Source organism: Crassostrea angulata, chromosome 2 (genome assembly GCF_025612915.1).
Source record: "Crassostrea angulata isolate pt1a10 chromosome 2, ASM2561291v2, whole genome shotgun sequence".
Taxonomy (NCBI): Eukaryota; Metazoa; Mollusca; class Bivalvia; order Ostreida; family Ostreidae; genus Magallana; species Magallana angulata.
The window spans coordinates 8716483-8735104 of NC_069112.1; the positions used below are offsets into that span (position 1 = coordinate 8716483).

The 18622-nt window shown below is 33.1% G+C and overlaps 2 protein-coding genes and 1 long non-coding RNA gene across 3 annotated transcripts in view; 2 read left to right on the plus strand and 1 right to left on the minus strand.

Annotated features, from left to right (window-relative positions):
• Positions 1-18622, plus strand: part of LOC128173862 (transient receptor potential cation channel subfamily M member 2-like) — a 409575-nt gene that overhangs the window by 202109 nt on the left and 188844 nt on the right. The window lies entirely within an intron of this gene.
• LOC128171260 (uncharacterized) overlaps positions 7169-18622 on the minus strand; it is an 88586-nt gene continuing 77132 nt past the window's right edge. Inside the window, exons 14-17 of the mRNA XM_052837015.1 lie at positions 15972-16081; positions 14679-14850; positions 14417-14542; positions 7169-7422 (exon numbers count right to left, since the gene is read on the minus strand). Of these exons, the coding sequence (XP_052692975.1) occupies positions 7211-7422; positions 14417-14542; positions 14679-14850; positions 15972-16081 (620 nt within the window). The 3' untranslated portion in view covers positions 7169-7210. The remainder of the gene's footprint in view (positions 7423-14416; positions 14543-14678; positions 14851-15971; positions 16082-18622) is intronic.
• Positions 8736-18622, plus strand: part of LOC128171264 (uncharacterized) — a 40728-nt gene continuing 30841 nt past the window's right edge. Inside the window, exons 1-2 of the long non-coding RNA XR_008242050.1 lie at positions 8736-9573; positions 10818-10919. This is a non-coding gene — a long non-coding RNA (uncharacterized LOC128171264). The remainder of the gene's footprint in view (positions 9574-10817; positions 10920-18622) is intronic.

The following is an 18622-nucleotide window of genomic DNA, read 5'->3' on the forward strand; positions in this document are numbered from 1 at the left end:
TCCATTTAAACATATGTTGATTGAATCAATGAATCTACATCTCTTCTTTGTCTATGTTTTTTCTGGTAAAGGTTTATAAAAAGTCTTGCTCTCAAACTGACTCACACTGACTTTTCACAGTATACCTCTTGGACAGTCCTAGTGAGACCTGTACTAACGGAGTCGTACCTATGAAACAGACTAATAATCCATTGGTCTGGTGGTAAAATGATACTTGGATTGTAAATGTAAAAGATAATCTGTTACGGTAGGATTTTGATATATCGGTAATTACAATTATCAAGAAATTAGGAGATAAATAATTAATGCATAATGAGTATTTTTGTCTTTTCCACAAGTTTGTACTCGGTTAAGCACCTGTCACGATTTTGAGCTACATATGTACAATAGTGTACGCATTCAATAATCGCACTTTTACGGGGTTTATCATAAAGATATTTGTAGACACTCTTCCTTTGTATTCCTTCGATCATCTCAACAAATCGCCAAACGCGGCAATTGTTTTAAGCATGTTCAAAACAATCGTGCCCACAGCAAGATTTTTAAGTATTTGTAGCCTTTCGCACGACACTCGCACTTCACACGTGCACATAGTCACAATAAATCTTTTACATTCGTAGGAAACTCGCAAAACTTCGAACTACTTAGGATGCTACGAATATCCTTCGATATACCCTGAGTATTCTATGAGTTCATGCCATTGTTTCTCAAGTCTTCCCCGAGTGTCTTCTGAGTGAATGGGAATGTAGGTCGATTTGATGCAAATACAATACGAAAACTGGCAATTAGGGGCGAGTGCAATACGAGAACCTTGCAAGTGAACTATGAGTTAGTACAAAAATAGGAGACTAGTTAGTGTTTTGCAATAGTATTCTTTTTGATTACTAAGTACATTGTTTAGTAATTATGTACGTTTATCACTGAACCTTTTTTCTAAATTTTACATATACTTGTAATTTCTTCATTCCTAAAAATGAATTTTGTTCTTTATTGATAATCCTATTCAGGGCATAAATCAAACATTACTGCTGCCACTTCCACGATTATTTAAAAAATTCATGACGACTTAAAACTATATCACAATATTCTTGTTCATTTATAAATATGACAGTAACAAATATCCGTCAGCATATAATGAAAACAATTTGTTTATTTCATGGTGTTTACCCATTTCTTAATTTGTAGGTAAACACCATATGAACACACAGAGCAGCGGCTGTGTCAACATCTATCTTTCCAACCAAATATAAATACACTAACACTCACGTTTTGCAAAATAATTTATAAATATCAGATAAATAATGTGGCAGCTGCCTGATAATAAATGGTGGCCGCCACATAACTATCTGGCAGCCGCCAGAAAAAAACATTTTTCCTAGGTGGCACCAGCAGGCTTCCGTAATCTTCACTTAAACTATACTTCTATTTACACTAAATCATACCAAGGTTGTTACATGCAAGTAACAATCATTATTTCCTACTCTCCAATTAATTGAGAGAGAATTTTACTTGGGTCCAAGCATTACTTGAAATACTAGTACAAAATCTGACTCTTGGCCATGAGTCCCCCAGCAGCAGTAATAATGCATCTGACACCTAATTGGGGGCATAATTATTTATTATACACTTTTTCAAATATTATTATAAATACAGATTGAGCAGATCCATTAAGTTAAATGTTCATTGAATTTAGAAATATGTTACCAATTTGTTAAGGCAATGCCATTGTTCATGAATTTACATATCCATAAAACTATGGGTTTTGCGAAATCCACAAAATTTTTGATGCTCTTGAAAATGGATAAAACCACAGTATGATAAAAAACAATTATATTTAAGTAAACAAGTAACTATCAGTTTCAACTTGCATGAATTTTAAATTTATAAGTATTTTTCCTCTAGTATTTTATTTAAAAAAAAAAAAATAAATAAATATATAAACTAATAAATTTTCTGGATTGTTAAATCTTCATACGATGCTTGGCATCTATTGACAATTGACACTAAACCTCCAATTTAAGATTATGACATATATATGTGCACATGTATTCATCAAGTGAACAAAGATGCTCTGTTTAAAATTAAATTTAAAATAGGTGTCAGATCAAAATTACATCAACTGTATTATCTGCTCAATGGCAGGGGTATCGTCCAGCGCCACTGGACTCATTGTAGCTCATTTCAGAGTGATCATGTGCATTAAATGGGACTTGATACTTATCATAGCACATGGAAACACAAGGTATGAGACTATATGGGTGAAATTTGTGACAGATATATCTGGTATTTTTGAAGATATCAAAATATTACATTATTTGAATGTGGATATACAATTAATAGCAAAAAAAATAATGCATTGCATTTTTTCTTATCGTTTCTGTGCAGTTCAAACACTATGGCTTCAAACAAAAATATAAAATTCAAACTTTCTGATAAAAATAGCTATTATTAGTTCTTACTTCTAGTTTTAATTAAAATGCTTTTTCAAGTTTTTTGTACATCTTGGCAAATAAGGAAATAAAAATATTTTGAGACCTCGTGTTTAGTACCAGTATCTAAATAAATAGTCCAATTCACACCCGTAAAAAAGGTACATATTCTATATCAAAAAGCATTAGTAATGACTTGATTGTTAATATATAATAACAATAAGATACTCACAGTCTTTTAATCCTTTAACTGAAAAATCTTTAACTTCAAATTCTTCAGTTGTTTGCATACTCACAGTCTTCTTGGACTTGCCCAATGTAAAAATACTCCAGCAATTGTCAGTTAATGCATTGACAAGAAAAAAACACTTCAAATCATTCTGTAGAGACAGTTGAAGATGTATATATATATGGTATTATACATAAATTTGATGCTTAAAAAAAGATGATTATTTTTAAAGATGCAACAAGGCAAATATAATAGCAAAGTTCAAAAGACTTAAAACTGCTTAGGCCATCAAATAAAAAAAATACCTGTGGTTCCGGTCACCCGACCGTCCCTATTTTAAACTCCCGACCCTAAACTTTTTTGGGCACCATGCGCATTGCTGAAACTAAATCTAATATCGGAGCCGATGACAGAAAGCAGGGAAAAATTGGAAAATTTTGAAAATTGGCAAAAATTAAGTGTTACATAAAGTGTGGGAACATTTTAATTCCTATCAGTAGATGGAAAAGAAGATAAATCAAGAGCAGTTTGTACCTTGTGTACCTCACAATAAAACAAGAGGCCCAGGGGCCACATCGCTCACCTGAGCAACAATTGTCTTAATTCTGATCAAATTAGCATTACAGTATCAAAATATCTTGACAACTAGGTACAGTAGATCTTGCTAAAAAAAAATTGAAAATCTGCCAATTTTTATCCACCTCTTTTTTTTGGGTAAATACCAAGCCCCTTTTGTTGTTGTACCTGTAAGAAGATTTGTCTCTATTCCTATGTACCCCCCCCCCCCCCCCCCCCCCATTTCGTGGCCCCTAGGGAATCATGGTTTCATCAAACTTAAATCTGCATAACCTGTGCTTTCACACTAAGTACTGAGTTTCGAACCTAAAACTTTCCCAGAATATTTTTAAAGATTTTCTCTATATAATCCTATGTAAAAATTCAAACCGCCAATCACGGCCCCGCCCTACCACTAGGGACTGTGATTTTGCAAACTTGAATTTACACTACCTGAGGATACTTCTACACAAGTTTAAGCTTTTCTGGCCAAGTAGTCTTTTAAAAAAAGATTTTTAAAGATTTTCTCTAAATATTCCTATGTAAAAATTCATCCCCCATTGTGGCCTCACCCTACCCCTGGACTATTATTTAAACAAACTTAAATCTATACTGGGGATGCTTCCACTCAAATTTGGGCTTCCTGGCCTAATAGTTTTGAGCAGAATATTTTTAAAGATTTTCTCTATATATAAAAATTCATCCCCCATTGTGGGCCCCACCCTACCCACAGGGACCATGATTTGAATAAACTTGAATCTACATTATCTGAGGATGGTTACACGCCAAATTGAGCTTTCCTGGCCTACTAGTTTTTGAGAAGAAGATTTTTAAAGATTTTCTCTATATATTCTTATGTAAAACTTGATCCCAAATTGTGGCCCCACCCTACCCCCGGGGACCATGATTTGAACAAACTTGAATCTACACTATCTGAGAATGCTTCCAATCAAATTTGAGCTTTCCTGGCCTAATAGTTTTCGAGAAAAAGATTTTCACTATATATTCCTATGTAAAACTTGATCCCCCTCTTGTGGCCCCACCCTACCCACAGGGACCATGATTTGAACAAACTTGAATCTACACTAACTGGATGCTTCCATTTTAATTTGAGCTTTCCTGGCCTACTAGTTTTTGAGAAGAAGATTTTTAAAGATTTTGTCTATATATTCCTATGTAAAACTTGATCCCCCTCTTGTGGCCCCTTCCAACTCCCGGGGACCATGATTTGAACAAACTTGAATCTACACTACCTGAGGATGCCTCCATACAAGTTTAAGCTTTTCAGGCCAAATAGTTTTTGAGAAGAAGATTTTTGAAAAATACCATCAAATTTTCAATAATTCTCAATTATCTCCCCTTTAAAGAGGGCTTGGCCCTTCATTTGAACAAACTTGAATCCCCTTCACTTAGTGGTACTTTGTGCCAAATTTGGTTGAAATCTGCCCAGTGGTTCTTGAGAAGAAGATGAAAATGTGAAAAGTTTACAACGACGACGACAACAACGACGACAGACAACGGACAAATTGTGATCAGAAAAGCTCACTTGAGCCTTTGGCTCAGGTGAGCTAATAAATTAGGACCAACCTAGGGGACGACAATGGCAAAATACTCGCTTTTGGACCGGTAACTTCACAATCGTGTAAATTGAACCCAAAGGCAATTAAATGATATTTATCAATTTCAAAAGGCTTTTTTACAGCCTCAGTTAACCCCTGTTGTGATTAACAACTTGTGGCTGCATTATCTTTAGGGGGGGTTATAAATACGGGTGATACAACCACATACCATGTATTGAAATTTACAGCCGATATAAGTCATTTCTTTTAGTGTTTATATTATAATTAGTTGGTTACTTGTATTTAGTTCATAACACTACCAAATTAATGCTGAAATAACCATAAACACTTGTTTACAGTTATTTTAAAAAATAAAAGATCCTCTGCATAACGGTTGTAATGTGGGTCAAAGGGTTTGACCAGAGACATAAATAAATATGTCTCTGGTTCGACTAATACCTCCAAAATACTTCATAGTTTATTTGTCATTATGCTAACACAATTGCAAAACATTCCATATATAAAATGTATTAACTAATGTATCAAATTAATTAAATTCAACTAATTGGGTAATCTAAAAAAAAAATTTAAGTTGTTTTAGTTTTTATTGACTTGTTTCTAATCCAATCTTAATTATTAAAGACTTAATCTTAAGTTTGTATATCATCATCAGCATTGTGCTATTGTCAAGAAATAGAAGTTTCCCTGATTTCTCATGCTTCTCCCTTTTTTTCTGAAAGCAATATATTTCAGCAACCACTACTTTTCTTTATACTTTCCTCATTATCTCCATTTGTTTTAGGGCCACACCTTTTATATAAGTATGAAGGAAAGTCCTTGGGCCAAGAATGCTTTGGCTCAGAAGAGCTGAAAATAAATAATCAAAGATGAAAAATAGATATTCAATAAAAATATGGATTAAAAAAAAAAATAAAAATCACCAAAGTTCAAAATATTACAATCAAAATGTGTAGACCTTTTGATCTAAGTAAGAAAGAATACAAAAATACATTTGGTAGTGGTTGGTTAAACAAAATAAAGAATATCTTATAGAGCCAAGGTTGATGGCAAAAAGACTGTTGTGCTTGAAAACCTTTTTTTTTTGCATATGCTGAAACCAAGTGTCCAGAGTACCGGTACATACGAGGGATGTTCCAAAATAATGGAGACAGGACACACAATTTAAAATCTGTTCACTGTAATTTCATTAGACTTCTATGTTTTCTTCAATGACTCTTTGGCAAACAATACTGAAAAATTCAAATCTGTACTTTATTTATCTCTCGAGAAAATGAAGTTTTGTCAGGCGGCGCAATGTGCGACGTCAAAAATTTCCAATTTACGTTGACTTGTTGCTAAACCCTCCACATCGTTTACAATAACATTTAGTTTTATTTCCGAAAATGTCTCAGAAAAAAATATTATTTTTGAACATGTACCCCGAGTGCACATTCAACATTTTTTAAAAATATTTTCTAAGCACAAACGATCTGTCGGCTCCAAACTTGTCCTGTATTACTTGTTGTCTAACGTCCGTCTTACCGAAATGTGTCGTTCAGCATTTTGACGTCCATTGATATCGTTCGGGTTTTTCTTTTTTCCACTTATTGTCATCATACTTGTTCAAATATTTTCAATGTTTTTAACTACTTATTCACAAAACGCATTTCTAATCGATTTTGTTAATTTCATTTACTTCCAAAGCCGCTTAGGATTTATTTCATGATCTTTACAAAATTGTATCAGTTACTGCTGTGCCGCCTTAAACGCTGACATCGTCATTTTATTACGAGCTAACTTTTCAACTTGTCACAAAGCACGCTATAAAATATTTAAAAGTTTTTTTATTGCCAAAACTAAGTAATTAATAGAATTGTTATCAAATATCAATGTATGTTTTATTTGAATTTATTCATTCGAAAAGTACTTTTTCTCGAAATTTTCATTTCATTATCTTGATTTTAACTTTTTGTTTTTGACATTGCGCCGCATGTCGAATTTCTGATCTAACATGTTTTCATTTCACTAATTTAATCTCAAACAATATTACATTTTTAAACATTATTTGAATGCAAATGTTTTGAACCCTTTGAGGCACAAATTTCATCTTCCTTTGTCTTCGATTAACTGAATAACGCCACATGTCTACGCTATTTTGGGACAACCCTCGTATAAAAGATTTTAAAAATTTGATTATAATTTACATGTGTCTAGAATAAAATGTGTTTCTTGGACTGGACTGGGGCTTTACACATTTATTAGACTTAAATTCAAGATAATTAGGGGTAGGGAGGTTATGTGGTTTCAACCATATTAAGACCACATTGATTTTTGTGAGGAGAAAAGCTCCATATAAAGTTATCAAGAACATTCAAATTCTTAAGCTAAAATTCATCGATAGTGTAATTTGTTTTATTTCTTCCCTCTTTTTCCGTGTCTTAATTTTTCCATGTCTTTTTCCTTCTCTTTCTTCCTTCTTCTTTTTCCTCATCATCAGATAAGAGACGCTGCCATTTTTGTTTCATTTCTTCCCTCTTTTGCCTTCTCAGATTAATGATCTTAGTTCTGATTTTATGAACTCTTTCCCTCTTTTGATAATCTTTCAGAACCTCTGGATATTTTCTAAGAAAATCTTGTATTTTCTTTCCCACTGCAATAATAAACAAGATGTAATTATAATTGGGGCGATTATGAAGGCTCCTGAACAAAGTGGGGCCATCATTGGGGGTACCCTTGGGATATGGCCTAAATGTGTCAAACTCAATATATAAATCAAAGGCCTGAAGGGCCACAATGGTGTCGAGTTGAAGTTAATTTGAAGAGTACAAACCTGAAAAACTTTTTTAAAAAGTCAAAATAATTTATGGTATTCCATCATTGATCACATATACACTTGATTAAAAAAATCCTTAAACAAATTATGGTTCTGTAACTCTTAAGAAATGTATGTACAATAACATGAGACCAACTTTTCTTATTGTTTTGCTGGAGATTTAATTTTTTTTTTAAATTGAGTCGGGCGGTCAATTAACACAAATAAAATTTAATATAGATTTTATGCAGTCAACTAAAATAATGAAAATATCAAAATGAACTGCGATTTCTTTTATTATCAAAAACCATTTTAATTTGGTTTTTGACCATTCATTTAAAGCTGCCTGGTCCGATTTTTTTGTTGATAAACTATCATATTTTTTTCCATACAAACCATTTATCTTAGAAAGTTATGGACTTTCTCCTATTTATACCAGCAGAATCAGTCTCCTTTCAAAGTTAGAAATATTCAAAGTAATTAAAAATAATTTCTCTTTGGGCAAACGAAAAAACAAATCAAAATGCATCACGGGAATGTTTAGAAAAGGAAACCGTTTGGTTTCGTCCCCCGAATGATTGGGGTTATCCAACCTGCATGCTATGCATTGATTGTAAATAAAGCAAACTTCAGAGATATTGGCGAACAAAACGTACACATATTTGTAATTTGTCTGATCATTTCAACCTTTATTTCAAGCGATGTCAAAGTCGTAATACAACCATACCCGGCTCGTCATCAGGGGTGAAATTTAACATGAGGCGAAATAACGCCGTACCCTTTTATCTCGTTTGTTTTGTTAGCAAAGTTTGTACGTAATTTTTCTTCATTGAAATTTGGCTTGATTGGCTGGAAAAGTACTGCAATGTCTATTATTACACGTAAACTAAGCATAACCATCGTTTAAAAGCGTGCATAAAATTTGAAATAAAATCGGACCAAGCAGCTTTAAAAATTGGTATCAATTATACTTCCTTTTTAAAAACAAATATATTAGACAAAATACATCTGTCGACTACTTTCAGATAAATAAAAATTATTTTATCACAAAATTAATCAAATTTCAATTCATTACAAATTGACTCACCTTATTCCTAAAAAGTTTTGAATGTAACTTAAAAGTTTTAATAGAAATATCCTTGGAGTTAAAACATTGCAGATATTTTTTTTTCTCTATTCAAATACAATTAATAAGTAGTAAAAGTATGATTGTATTTAATTCTATATATTGTACATTGCTGATAAAAACTCTGTCTCTTATTATCAATTGATTTAAAAATCACATGGGTCCAAATGACCGGACCGAAAAGATCAGGGTTAGATATAAGAAGGCACCCATTCATATCGTTTACAGTTAAAAGTGAAAGTAGGCTAGTTGGTTTAAAGATACTTTTTGTTGTAGATATAGTTCTGTGCAGGAAGTTTTTTGTTACTAAAAGATCAAGCATTTGTACATAGTCAACATTCGATATGGATTCAAAATAATCTGTTTTGCAGGCAGGTATATTTTATAAACAAATTGAGTACGTAGGCCTAACCATCGCAAGTGTGTGAAGTATTCATCCGCTGAAACCAAGACATATTGTTTACAATTAAAAGTATGAACATTGTCAAAGACATCAACTATTTTTTTTATCTGCCAACTTCTTATATTGACGTACAGTTCTGTTCTAAATGGAAGCAAGTCTTCTTTTATTCCTCAAATACAAAAGAAAACGTTGCACTCATTTTCACTGATTTATTGATAGCATGCCTTGTTCAGCTCATTACACTTCCGGTGGACGTGGACGCTTTCGAGCTTTGCTCGACGCCATAAAAAAGCTATAGTACTTGATTATTTCCAGTTCTAGAACGTTTAAATGTGCCCCAGGGGTCATATCCTATATATCATTTTCTGTTTCAAGGGGACCAAGACCACCCCAAGACTCATGACCTACATACAGCTTGATGCACCTTGACACAAGGAACAAGAATATACAGGGGAAAAGGGTAGGGATCTCAACTGTTCTTAAGATTATGGGCACTTCCTGTTTCAGGGGGGGGGGGGGGGGTCAAGACTACCCCTGGGGCTCATGACATACATACCATTTCATTTGCCTAAACACAAGGACCAAGAATATATATGGTTTAGGGGTGGGGAATTGGGGATGAAAAATGTGGTTGGTCAACCCCAAATGAAAATCAAAGTACTGAAGGTAGTGACTGGAGTTGTTTTTATTCATATTAGAGATTTCATAAAGAACAAGACTTGACAGAATGAGGAATCTATTTTGAATTTCTTTCATAGTACACAAAACAATTACAGAAAACATAGAAAAATCAATGAAGGTTTCTGTTTCTCTAGCAAACCATTTTTGGTTTTAGAAATGGATATTAAACTGCTGTACAGATAACATGACTGAGATATCTTCACTGGAAGTAGATTTTTTTTGTTTATTTTACATTTAATATACACATAACATATGTAAGTTTACCTACTAATAAACTCATTTCATTTAAAACTTTAAAAAAATATTAATGTTTACATACTTATGGTGAATACTGGAAAGTATGAAAACTCAGGAAAAATAACTTAATCACATCTACATACATAGGTTTATTATCCCACAAAGTTTGGATGTTCAAGTTTTACCGTTTTTGAGACCTGGAGGGAACAAAGTTTTTAGACTCGAGACCAGACAAAGACAAATGGAAGCGATTTCTTAAAAAATGAAACAATGCCCAGAGGTATTTTTAAAGTCTATCACTTCTATAAATTTCAAGAAAACAAGCGAAAAAAAAAATACACTCGTTGCGGGCAAGAAGAGGTCTTCCGTTTGAATACACATTAAATATTAAGCTATCAGGACAGTTTCTTTCATTTCTCAACACTTTCTCAAATTCCAGTAAGCGTCTCTAAGGATTTCAACAGACATATCTTAAGATTAGAAAAGGGCTCTGTTACTGTGAGTTTTGATAAAATTCAAACAAAACTTTTTAAAATTCATCATTTCAGGGATAACATTTTGAATCGAAACACAATTAAGGAAGAAAAAAGAGTCGGCACTTGGGGATTGAACCCGGGTCGCCTGGACAAAAGTCTACCACTTTAACTTGGATCAATTTTAAAACAAAAATATATAATTTTATACTACATTCAGTAAAGCGTTTGTATCGTAACGTGGCAAAAAAATAATTAAAAACAAGAAAAGTTGAAAAATAAATGGTTTCTACTTTCTTCCGGTGACGACCAGAAGTGACAGCAGACGTTCGGATGTGCAAAGTGCACTGCAGCTGAAGAATAACAATCATCACTGAAATTTTGAGAAACAGAGACAGAAGCTAGGCTAAGCGAAGTAAGATCACTGAATTCAAAATCCAATAATATTCTCCAAAATTTACTGACATTTTCTGACATATAGCATTGAATCATGATTTTTTTGAAGAATACTGCAGTCTCATAACTGCAGCGGTGTGTGCATACAAATTGAGTAACGCTCGTTAATTTTTTAAGAACACAGATTATGCTTTTATCTTCATAATAATAATGTGTCAGGCTAGGACTATGGAAACTGTTTAAAAGACGTCGTTTTTTTTCTTTCTTTTGTTCAAAAAACTATCAAAAATTTGTGTAGATTTTTTGCAATTCATCATTGAAGAAGGGGCACAAGAAAGTAGTTACAGCACATCATCCTTTTAGCAAGACATTTCTATTGATCAACCAAAGTTTTACGTCAATCATAGAATTATAACCAAGATACATAGCTTGGTTTGAGTCATGTTTTTGTTCACATCAGTTAATTACATTCAACTTAAGATTTTTAAATTTCGTATTTCCTATTCAACATAGCTGCATTTAAATATAAACGAACTTAAGCATTACCTAAGCTTTGTGTACAAACATACACTAAGCATAGTGCACAAAGCTCTGTATCTTGCTTATAACTCAAAGCTTGACTCTCAGGTTAGTAAACAGAAATTTGGAAACAATTAAAACAAGAGAAAAATGCACTAAACAAAGAAAAAACTCAATTTATTTTTCATCATATACAGGTGAATCTCGATAACTTGAACTTCAGGGGACCATGATTAAACTTCAAGAGTTCGAGAGATTGAAAGTTTTAAAAAAAACGGAAATTTTTGTTCCATCATTTTGGTTCTAAAATTAAAGTAGCCGGAAATCTATATGTATAACATGGAAGGATAGTCTGACATGATTTCAATCGTATTTTCTGCTACATTAATTATTTATTAAACCAATTTAAACAATACAGAACTTATAGTTGTGTGGTTATTAAATGTATTTTTTCATGTTAAAAAACTTTTAAGCATATTATGTTTTATTATGTTTTCTTAAGTATAAAGTTAGAATATTTTAAATAAAGAGCAGTTTACCGTAACTTTCACAATGTTGAAATTAATAGATCAGTTACAAATAACCTATCTACCCTTTAAAGGAAGCAAGGGGTAGTATCACGTTTTTTTGGGCGCATGTGTACACAGCAACCACTTCGAGTTATCAAGAGTGAAAAACAATGAAATGTGTATAATGGGTCCTCGGTTTTACTTCGAGTTATCAAGAACTTCAAGAGATCGGAGTTCGAGAGATCAAGAGTAAATTTGCTTAGTTATATAGAGAAAGAAAATTGGGACTGTGAGTTCACTTTGAGAGATCAAGAACTTCAAGAGATCGAAGTTCGAGCCATTGAGTGTCACCTGTATATACTTATATATTTCTAGCAGCGAGAATAATCTCCATTTAGATTGAAATTGCTGAGCATCTTAATCAAATATGTTGCATTCATCAACCATTACGTAGAGATCGTACCGAAATACATGTACCAAGAGAATGAATAGTATTTTATAATATGTTGAACATTAGTGCATCAGATTTTGCGCAGGTACATGTAAACAATCAGCTGTCTGATTTACCGGTCTACATGTAAAAATTTTAATGAGATTGGCAGATTAATAACTGCCATTTTTTTGTTTTACCCCGGCCCGGTTTTGCCTACCCATTTTACCAAGACTCATGGATACCAAACCTGAAGCTATAAACTGTTTGAAACACGCCTTTGCTTTATTATTATTTTCGCTATAACTCAGATTTGAAACAGAATAAGCCCATAATTTTTGCAATTTATATTTTCCTTTCTATAAGGATTATTTATGCTAAATTACATTCAATTTGACTCAGTAGTTCTTGAGAAGAAGATTTTTAAAATGCACCCTTTTTCTACAGTTTCGAGGTTTTCTCCGTTTTGAATAAAGATCGGTCTTTTATTTCTACAATTTAAATTTGCCATATCCCATAAAGATGCCTTGTGCCAAATTTGGTTGAAATTGGCCAAGCAGTTTTAGAGAAGAAGTTTCAAATGTAAAGTTTACAGACGGATAAACAGACGGACGACGGACAAAATGTGATCAGTATAGCTTACTTGAGCATTCAGCTCAAGTGAGCTAAAAAATTAAAAAGTTGAAAAATTAATTTTTTTAAAATTAACTTCCAGTGACAACTGGAATTGACAGTAGACGGAAGTCTTGACCGAGGTTTTAACCCACCAGAATTGGGTGAGAGACTCCGGCAAAATGGCCTGAAAATCTAAATCCCGCATCCGACCAATCTCCCCCATTGGAGACTAAATTCTCCTACAACCACATTGGTCTTCCCCATACCCCTTTCCCTCCTAACTTCTTAATCTTTACATGCAAATTTCAACAACAACTGAGGTTTTTTTTTGTGATTTTGGCCTTAAAAAGCTGCTGTGTAGCTTGGATATATCAAAATCCATCAAAGTACTGTCTACCTTTATCATAGTATGTCATGTTTTTATCTAGTTCACTTTTTATGAATACTTCCAGTTTTGACTAAAATCAGTAGCGTGTTTTGTAGTGCATCCGCCTTAAATTAAAAAAAAAATGAAAGCTTTAAATGTTCAGATTTTACTCTAAAACACTAAATAAAACAATAAACAGTCAGTGGTGTCACTGAAGAAGCGCACAGGTAAAGTACCCAAGCCACATGCAGTGAGCTGTGATTAAGGTGGAATAACACACCTGGAAAAAGTCAATCAAATTAACATTAAATTATCTAATTATGAAAGTTTTAATCATAAATAAACTGTACATATGTCAAATAAGCAAAAGATTTCAAGTTTGGGGATAAAAAATGAATATCTAAAAAATTCAATAGTAAGTAACAACAAAAGCCCCTTCTAGATTCGAACTCAGAATGTACGGATCACAAGCCTGACACACAAATGCTTTTATAAGGCGAATGAATAATAAGTTTTTAAGCATATGATTACCAATATTGAAGATGAAAGAAGCCACTTCTGGTGATTTCATTAGTTACCAGACATGTCAATATTATCTTGAAGTTTGTGAAGAAAAAGAAGCTATATATGCAATTTTAATGATGACTGAATATTTCTTTTAACTTGGCCATATCAGTAAACTTGACTTGCAGTTTATTGCACTGCATGATTTGTGATAAGCATGTTAACATCATTTAAAGAATATACAATTTCCTACTAGTTCTTATTTATCTCATATGTTAAAGTTTGCCATCTTAGCCTATTTTTACTGAACAAAGGAAATTATTGTTAATTTTTAAAGTCTCTACACTCACAGATTTTTTCTCAAAAAAAAATTAGCTTAATCCACTTGATTGAAAATGCATGTAAACCTTTTTATTGCATGCATTGATATAACTCAATTTCAAAAGTCTTTTATACTTTAGTTGATATTGTTAATTACTAATCAGAAACCTTTATTACATGTGTACCGGTACATATAAAATATGTAAGAAAAAGGTCGTGCACAATTCTACTGCTTTTAGAATCCAACTCACCTCTCAAGGTTCCTTCGTTTCCAGTACCAGGTGAATCCTCTATTTCCATTTGGAAGAAGGAGTAAACCGCTTTATCTTCTTCCGAGGACCATACATGTCTGAGACGTTTGACTTTCTTGATTGAACCTTCAATAAGAATAGTTCCTATAGTTTTTAAACAATCTATTTTTCCATCAGAAAATTGTATATTTTCTAAAATGCAATCACAAGATGTTGATTAATAAATAAATAGAGTTTATTTGTGTAGTTTCTCAATACATACCCTTAAGTGCGTTTCTTTCTTCTTTAGTAATTTCTTCACCTTCAAATGTATTTTCATCTTCACTATCTTGAGGTGAAGAACTAGGTTCCAAATATTCGGAACCATTCAGACTTTCTTCATGAAAATCTGAACTATGCTCTTCAAATGTTTTTTTCCTAGGTGGTGCTAAAAACTACACATTAGAATTTAAATTCAATTAATTGAATGTAAGGAAGAACAAATGGAACAATTGCTACATAGTATCACACATTCACTTTGCAGATAAATCTTCTCTAAACTGATTAAAGTATATTTGCATATAACAATTTTCTTTTGCTCTGAGTATTTACAAACAGATACACTATGACTACAGGAAGATCAGCAATAATTACGATTTAATTAAAAATCATTTACTTAACGTCCTGTTATGCTGTAACGTTTCTTCACAATGTTTATTTTACAATGTTCAATTAATTGGATTAAATATCAGTTACCGTAAATAATTACTGCTGTTGCTTACATTATTACTTTTAAACAAATTTAATATACAATGTACACATCATGCATACTGTGGTTTCATTAATATTTTTCGTGGTTAAAGTGAAAAACACATTTTCAAGGATACGTAAATTCATGGTTAATGAATCCTATCAATACAAAATGTTAGTAGAAATTTCACTTCAATGAACATTTATTTTCATGGATAAACTTAACAACGAAATCCACGAAAATTGGTATTCAACGTATATTAATGAAACCACAGTATCTAGCTTTTAAAATATTTCGTCTTTTTGGGGATGCGCATAATGCACAGTTACAACAGGATTTTTCTCAGCATGATATAGATCCACACAGGGTATGCTACACATGAGACTTTACGGTAGTCTGAAATCTTTGATTCAAACTGGAATTGTCATGACTTTTTTTTTTCTTTTTAAAAACAGGCTTATTTTCGAGCCATTTTCAGTGCAAGAAAGAGGTAGCTTATTTTCAAAACTGGCATTTTATTAAATCAGTCTTATTTTTAGAGGTTTTAGGGTATATAAGCGAATGTGACATTGAACTTTCCCCAATGTCCCTAGGTCAAAGACATGACTATTTCTTACAGGTAAGTTTGAACTCTGAAGTAGAAACTGGCAGACATACAGACGGACAGACAGAGGAATACAGGCTGAAGACAACCAGATGGACAGAGACAAGATGATTCCTATATACTCCCCAAAACTTATTTGTGTGTGTGTGTGGGGGGGGGGGGGGGAAGGGGGTAATTTTTTGTTTTGTCCGTTAAACAGCAAAAAAAGTTCCAACACTCACTTCTTCTGGTATTTCGTCTCTCACTTCTTCTGGTGTTTCAACTCTCATTTCTTCTGGTGTTTGAGTACTCACTCCTTGACCAGAAGCATATTCTGCTTTTCGCTTCAATCCTGCAATACAATGAAAACCATATGTTTTGGGTGTAAGGGTGACCAATACTGATAACCAGTCAGAAAATATATCAATAAAATTATTTTAAAAAAAACTTCATAGGGGCTAAAACCTACATAGAATATTTTAACAAGAATTTCTTTTAAAGGTCAGACTATGGATTGTTCGCATCTCGAAATATATAGTAAATTTCACTTAAAAGCTATCAGTATAAGGCCCCAGTATATTGACTCTTTGTTTTGTGTCCAGGGGCTGGTAGGATTTTGGAAAAATCCAGCAGGATTTGAATTTTCTACTTACAGACATGCAGTTAAATGCTCTAACCCATTGCGCTTCACTGTAAGGTAACATTATTTTGGGGGAAAATATTATATTCATACTTTATTGTTTATTTCAATAGGGAGTACATCACGATATGCAAGGTTACTGTACCACCTTAAGACTGAAATGCATGCTTTACATACCGTAATGTCGCGTGTATAACACACACTTTTTTCAGCCAAAATTTGATCAAAAGTGGGGGGTGTGTGTTATACATAGTACAAAAATTTTACCCCATTTTTTCAAGCCATGATTCTTGATACCACGGGAGTAGTGACTGTCGATATAGCGTGTTATGCAAGCTGTATGAGTGTATACTAAATTTACTGCATCATAAATACATTATTCTTAGGTTTTTTTCCCATGTATTGAAATATTTATCCTCTCTTAACACTATTTCTTGCATCAAACAAGTTTAAATATCGCCAGTGTATTCGCCATTACGTAAGCAGCCACCTGTTGACTCGGCGTGTGATCAATGTTTGTTTGACAATTTCCGGTGTCAGAAGCATGCACCTGTCTCGTGTCGGACTTCACAGGGTGTTTCCAAGTGCATGTAGATATTAAGCTATTATTCTGATTTTATTAAACTTAATTACTTTGTGTCCAGTTATGCAGTTTAACATTATTGCTTAATATACACTCTGCTAAAATTACATCAATCATTTGTACGACTTGATAATGACGATATAGGACATACATACGTTTCTTCACAATATTTAAACAACAATCAAAAGGTTTTACTATAATTAATCAAATAAATCATTTCTTCTGATGTTGTTTTGGTTTATATCTGCAAACAATATTACTTTTGAGCACTAAGCTCAGTTGCCGTTCTTTTCTATGTATGATGATCTTCAACTTCTCCGATGTTGTATAAGAAACTCTTTACGAAGTGTCAAATGATATTTGATACTGCCCATGTAAATCATGCCGTCCTTTTTAAGTAAAATTGTAAGAACTTTGACTCTAATATCGCTTGGGCCATGTTCCGATCATGAAATTACAGTAATTAATCTTGGGTTATAAAATCATCATTAAACATCGATAGTTATTTGGGAAAAAAGCAGCCGTCAATTTTCATCCTTTGTGCTATCTTTCGATCACAAAATTAAAGAAATTGCGTATGGATTATAAAAACCATCATGAAACATTGATAGTTTGGGGGGGAATGGCGGCCGTTGATTTTCCCTATTTTAAACATATCGCGGTAAATATGAATTTTCCTTTATATACCATTTCCTGAAACGATGTTTTAGTGATAGAACGAGGTACATACTTGCCAACTGACCCGATTTCGTCGGGTCACACCCGATTTTTCAACCCTTCACCCGATTATTTTTTATGACCCGGCGGGTCATGCTTTTCACCCGATTTTTGTCGAACAACCCGAAAATCTCCCGATTTCCGGATTTGGTTCGTAAATTACGTTGCGCGTTTGACTTCCAGTTATGAACCCAAGCTGAGCTTGGATTTACGTAACACGTAAACAATGCCGATGGCTATAACAGACACATTATGTGTAATTATTATCGTGAGTTGTTTTGACTAAGCGAAGGTGTGATGGCTTCCAATAAGAAAAGGTCTTCATCGGGGCCAGCGGAATCAAAACCAACAAAAAGAAAACGATATTTTTGTACCTATCAACATATCTGGGAAAATGAATTCCCATAAATAAAACAAAGTAATCGAGTACAAAACGAGGCTTTTATGTTCTATATAACGCACATTTGAATATTGGATTTTGTGCCCAAAATGATCTGACTAAACATTCAAAAACGCTAAGTCATGTATAGGATGCTTTTTAATACACATAACTCTTCCAAGTCACTTACAACTTTCATGCCATCATTTACAGAGTTCAAAAGCAAGGTTAATGTAGCAGAAACTCTTTTTGCATTTTTTTTTTAGCTGAACACAACCTACCATTTTCTGTGTCAGATCACTTTGCAAAATTCAAAATCAGCAACTGTTAGTTAAAATGCTTCTTTGCAATAAAGCATTACACATAAGTTTTTAACACATATTTCTATTGTATATACCTATGAAATGCATGGTAAATATGTCGTGAATGTCGTTACGCGCTATGACCAGATTTTTTACTTTCCAAATCTGGTCATGACCAGATTTTCACATGTTGGAGGTTGGCAAGTATGACGAGGTAAGATCAATTATTTACACTGTCATTCACGTTATCAAGGCCATCAAAACTCCAAGCG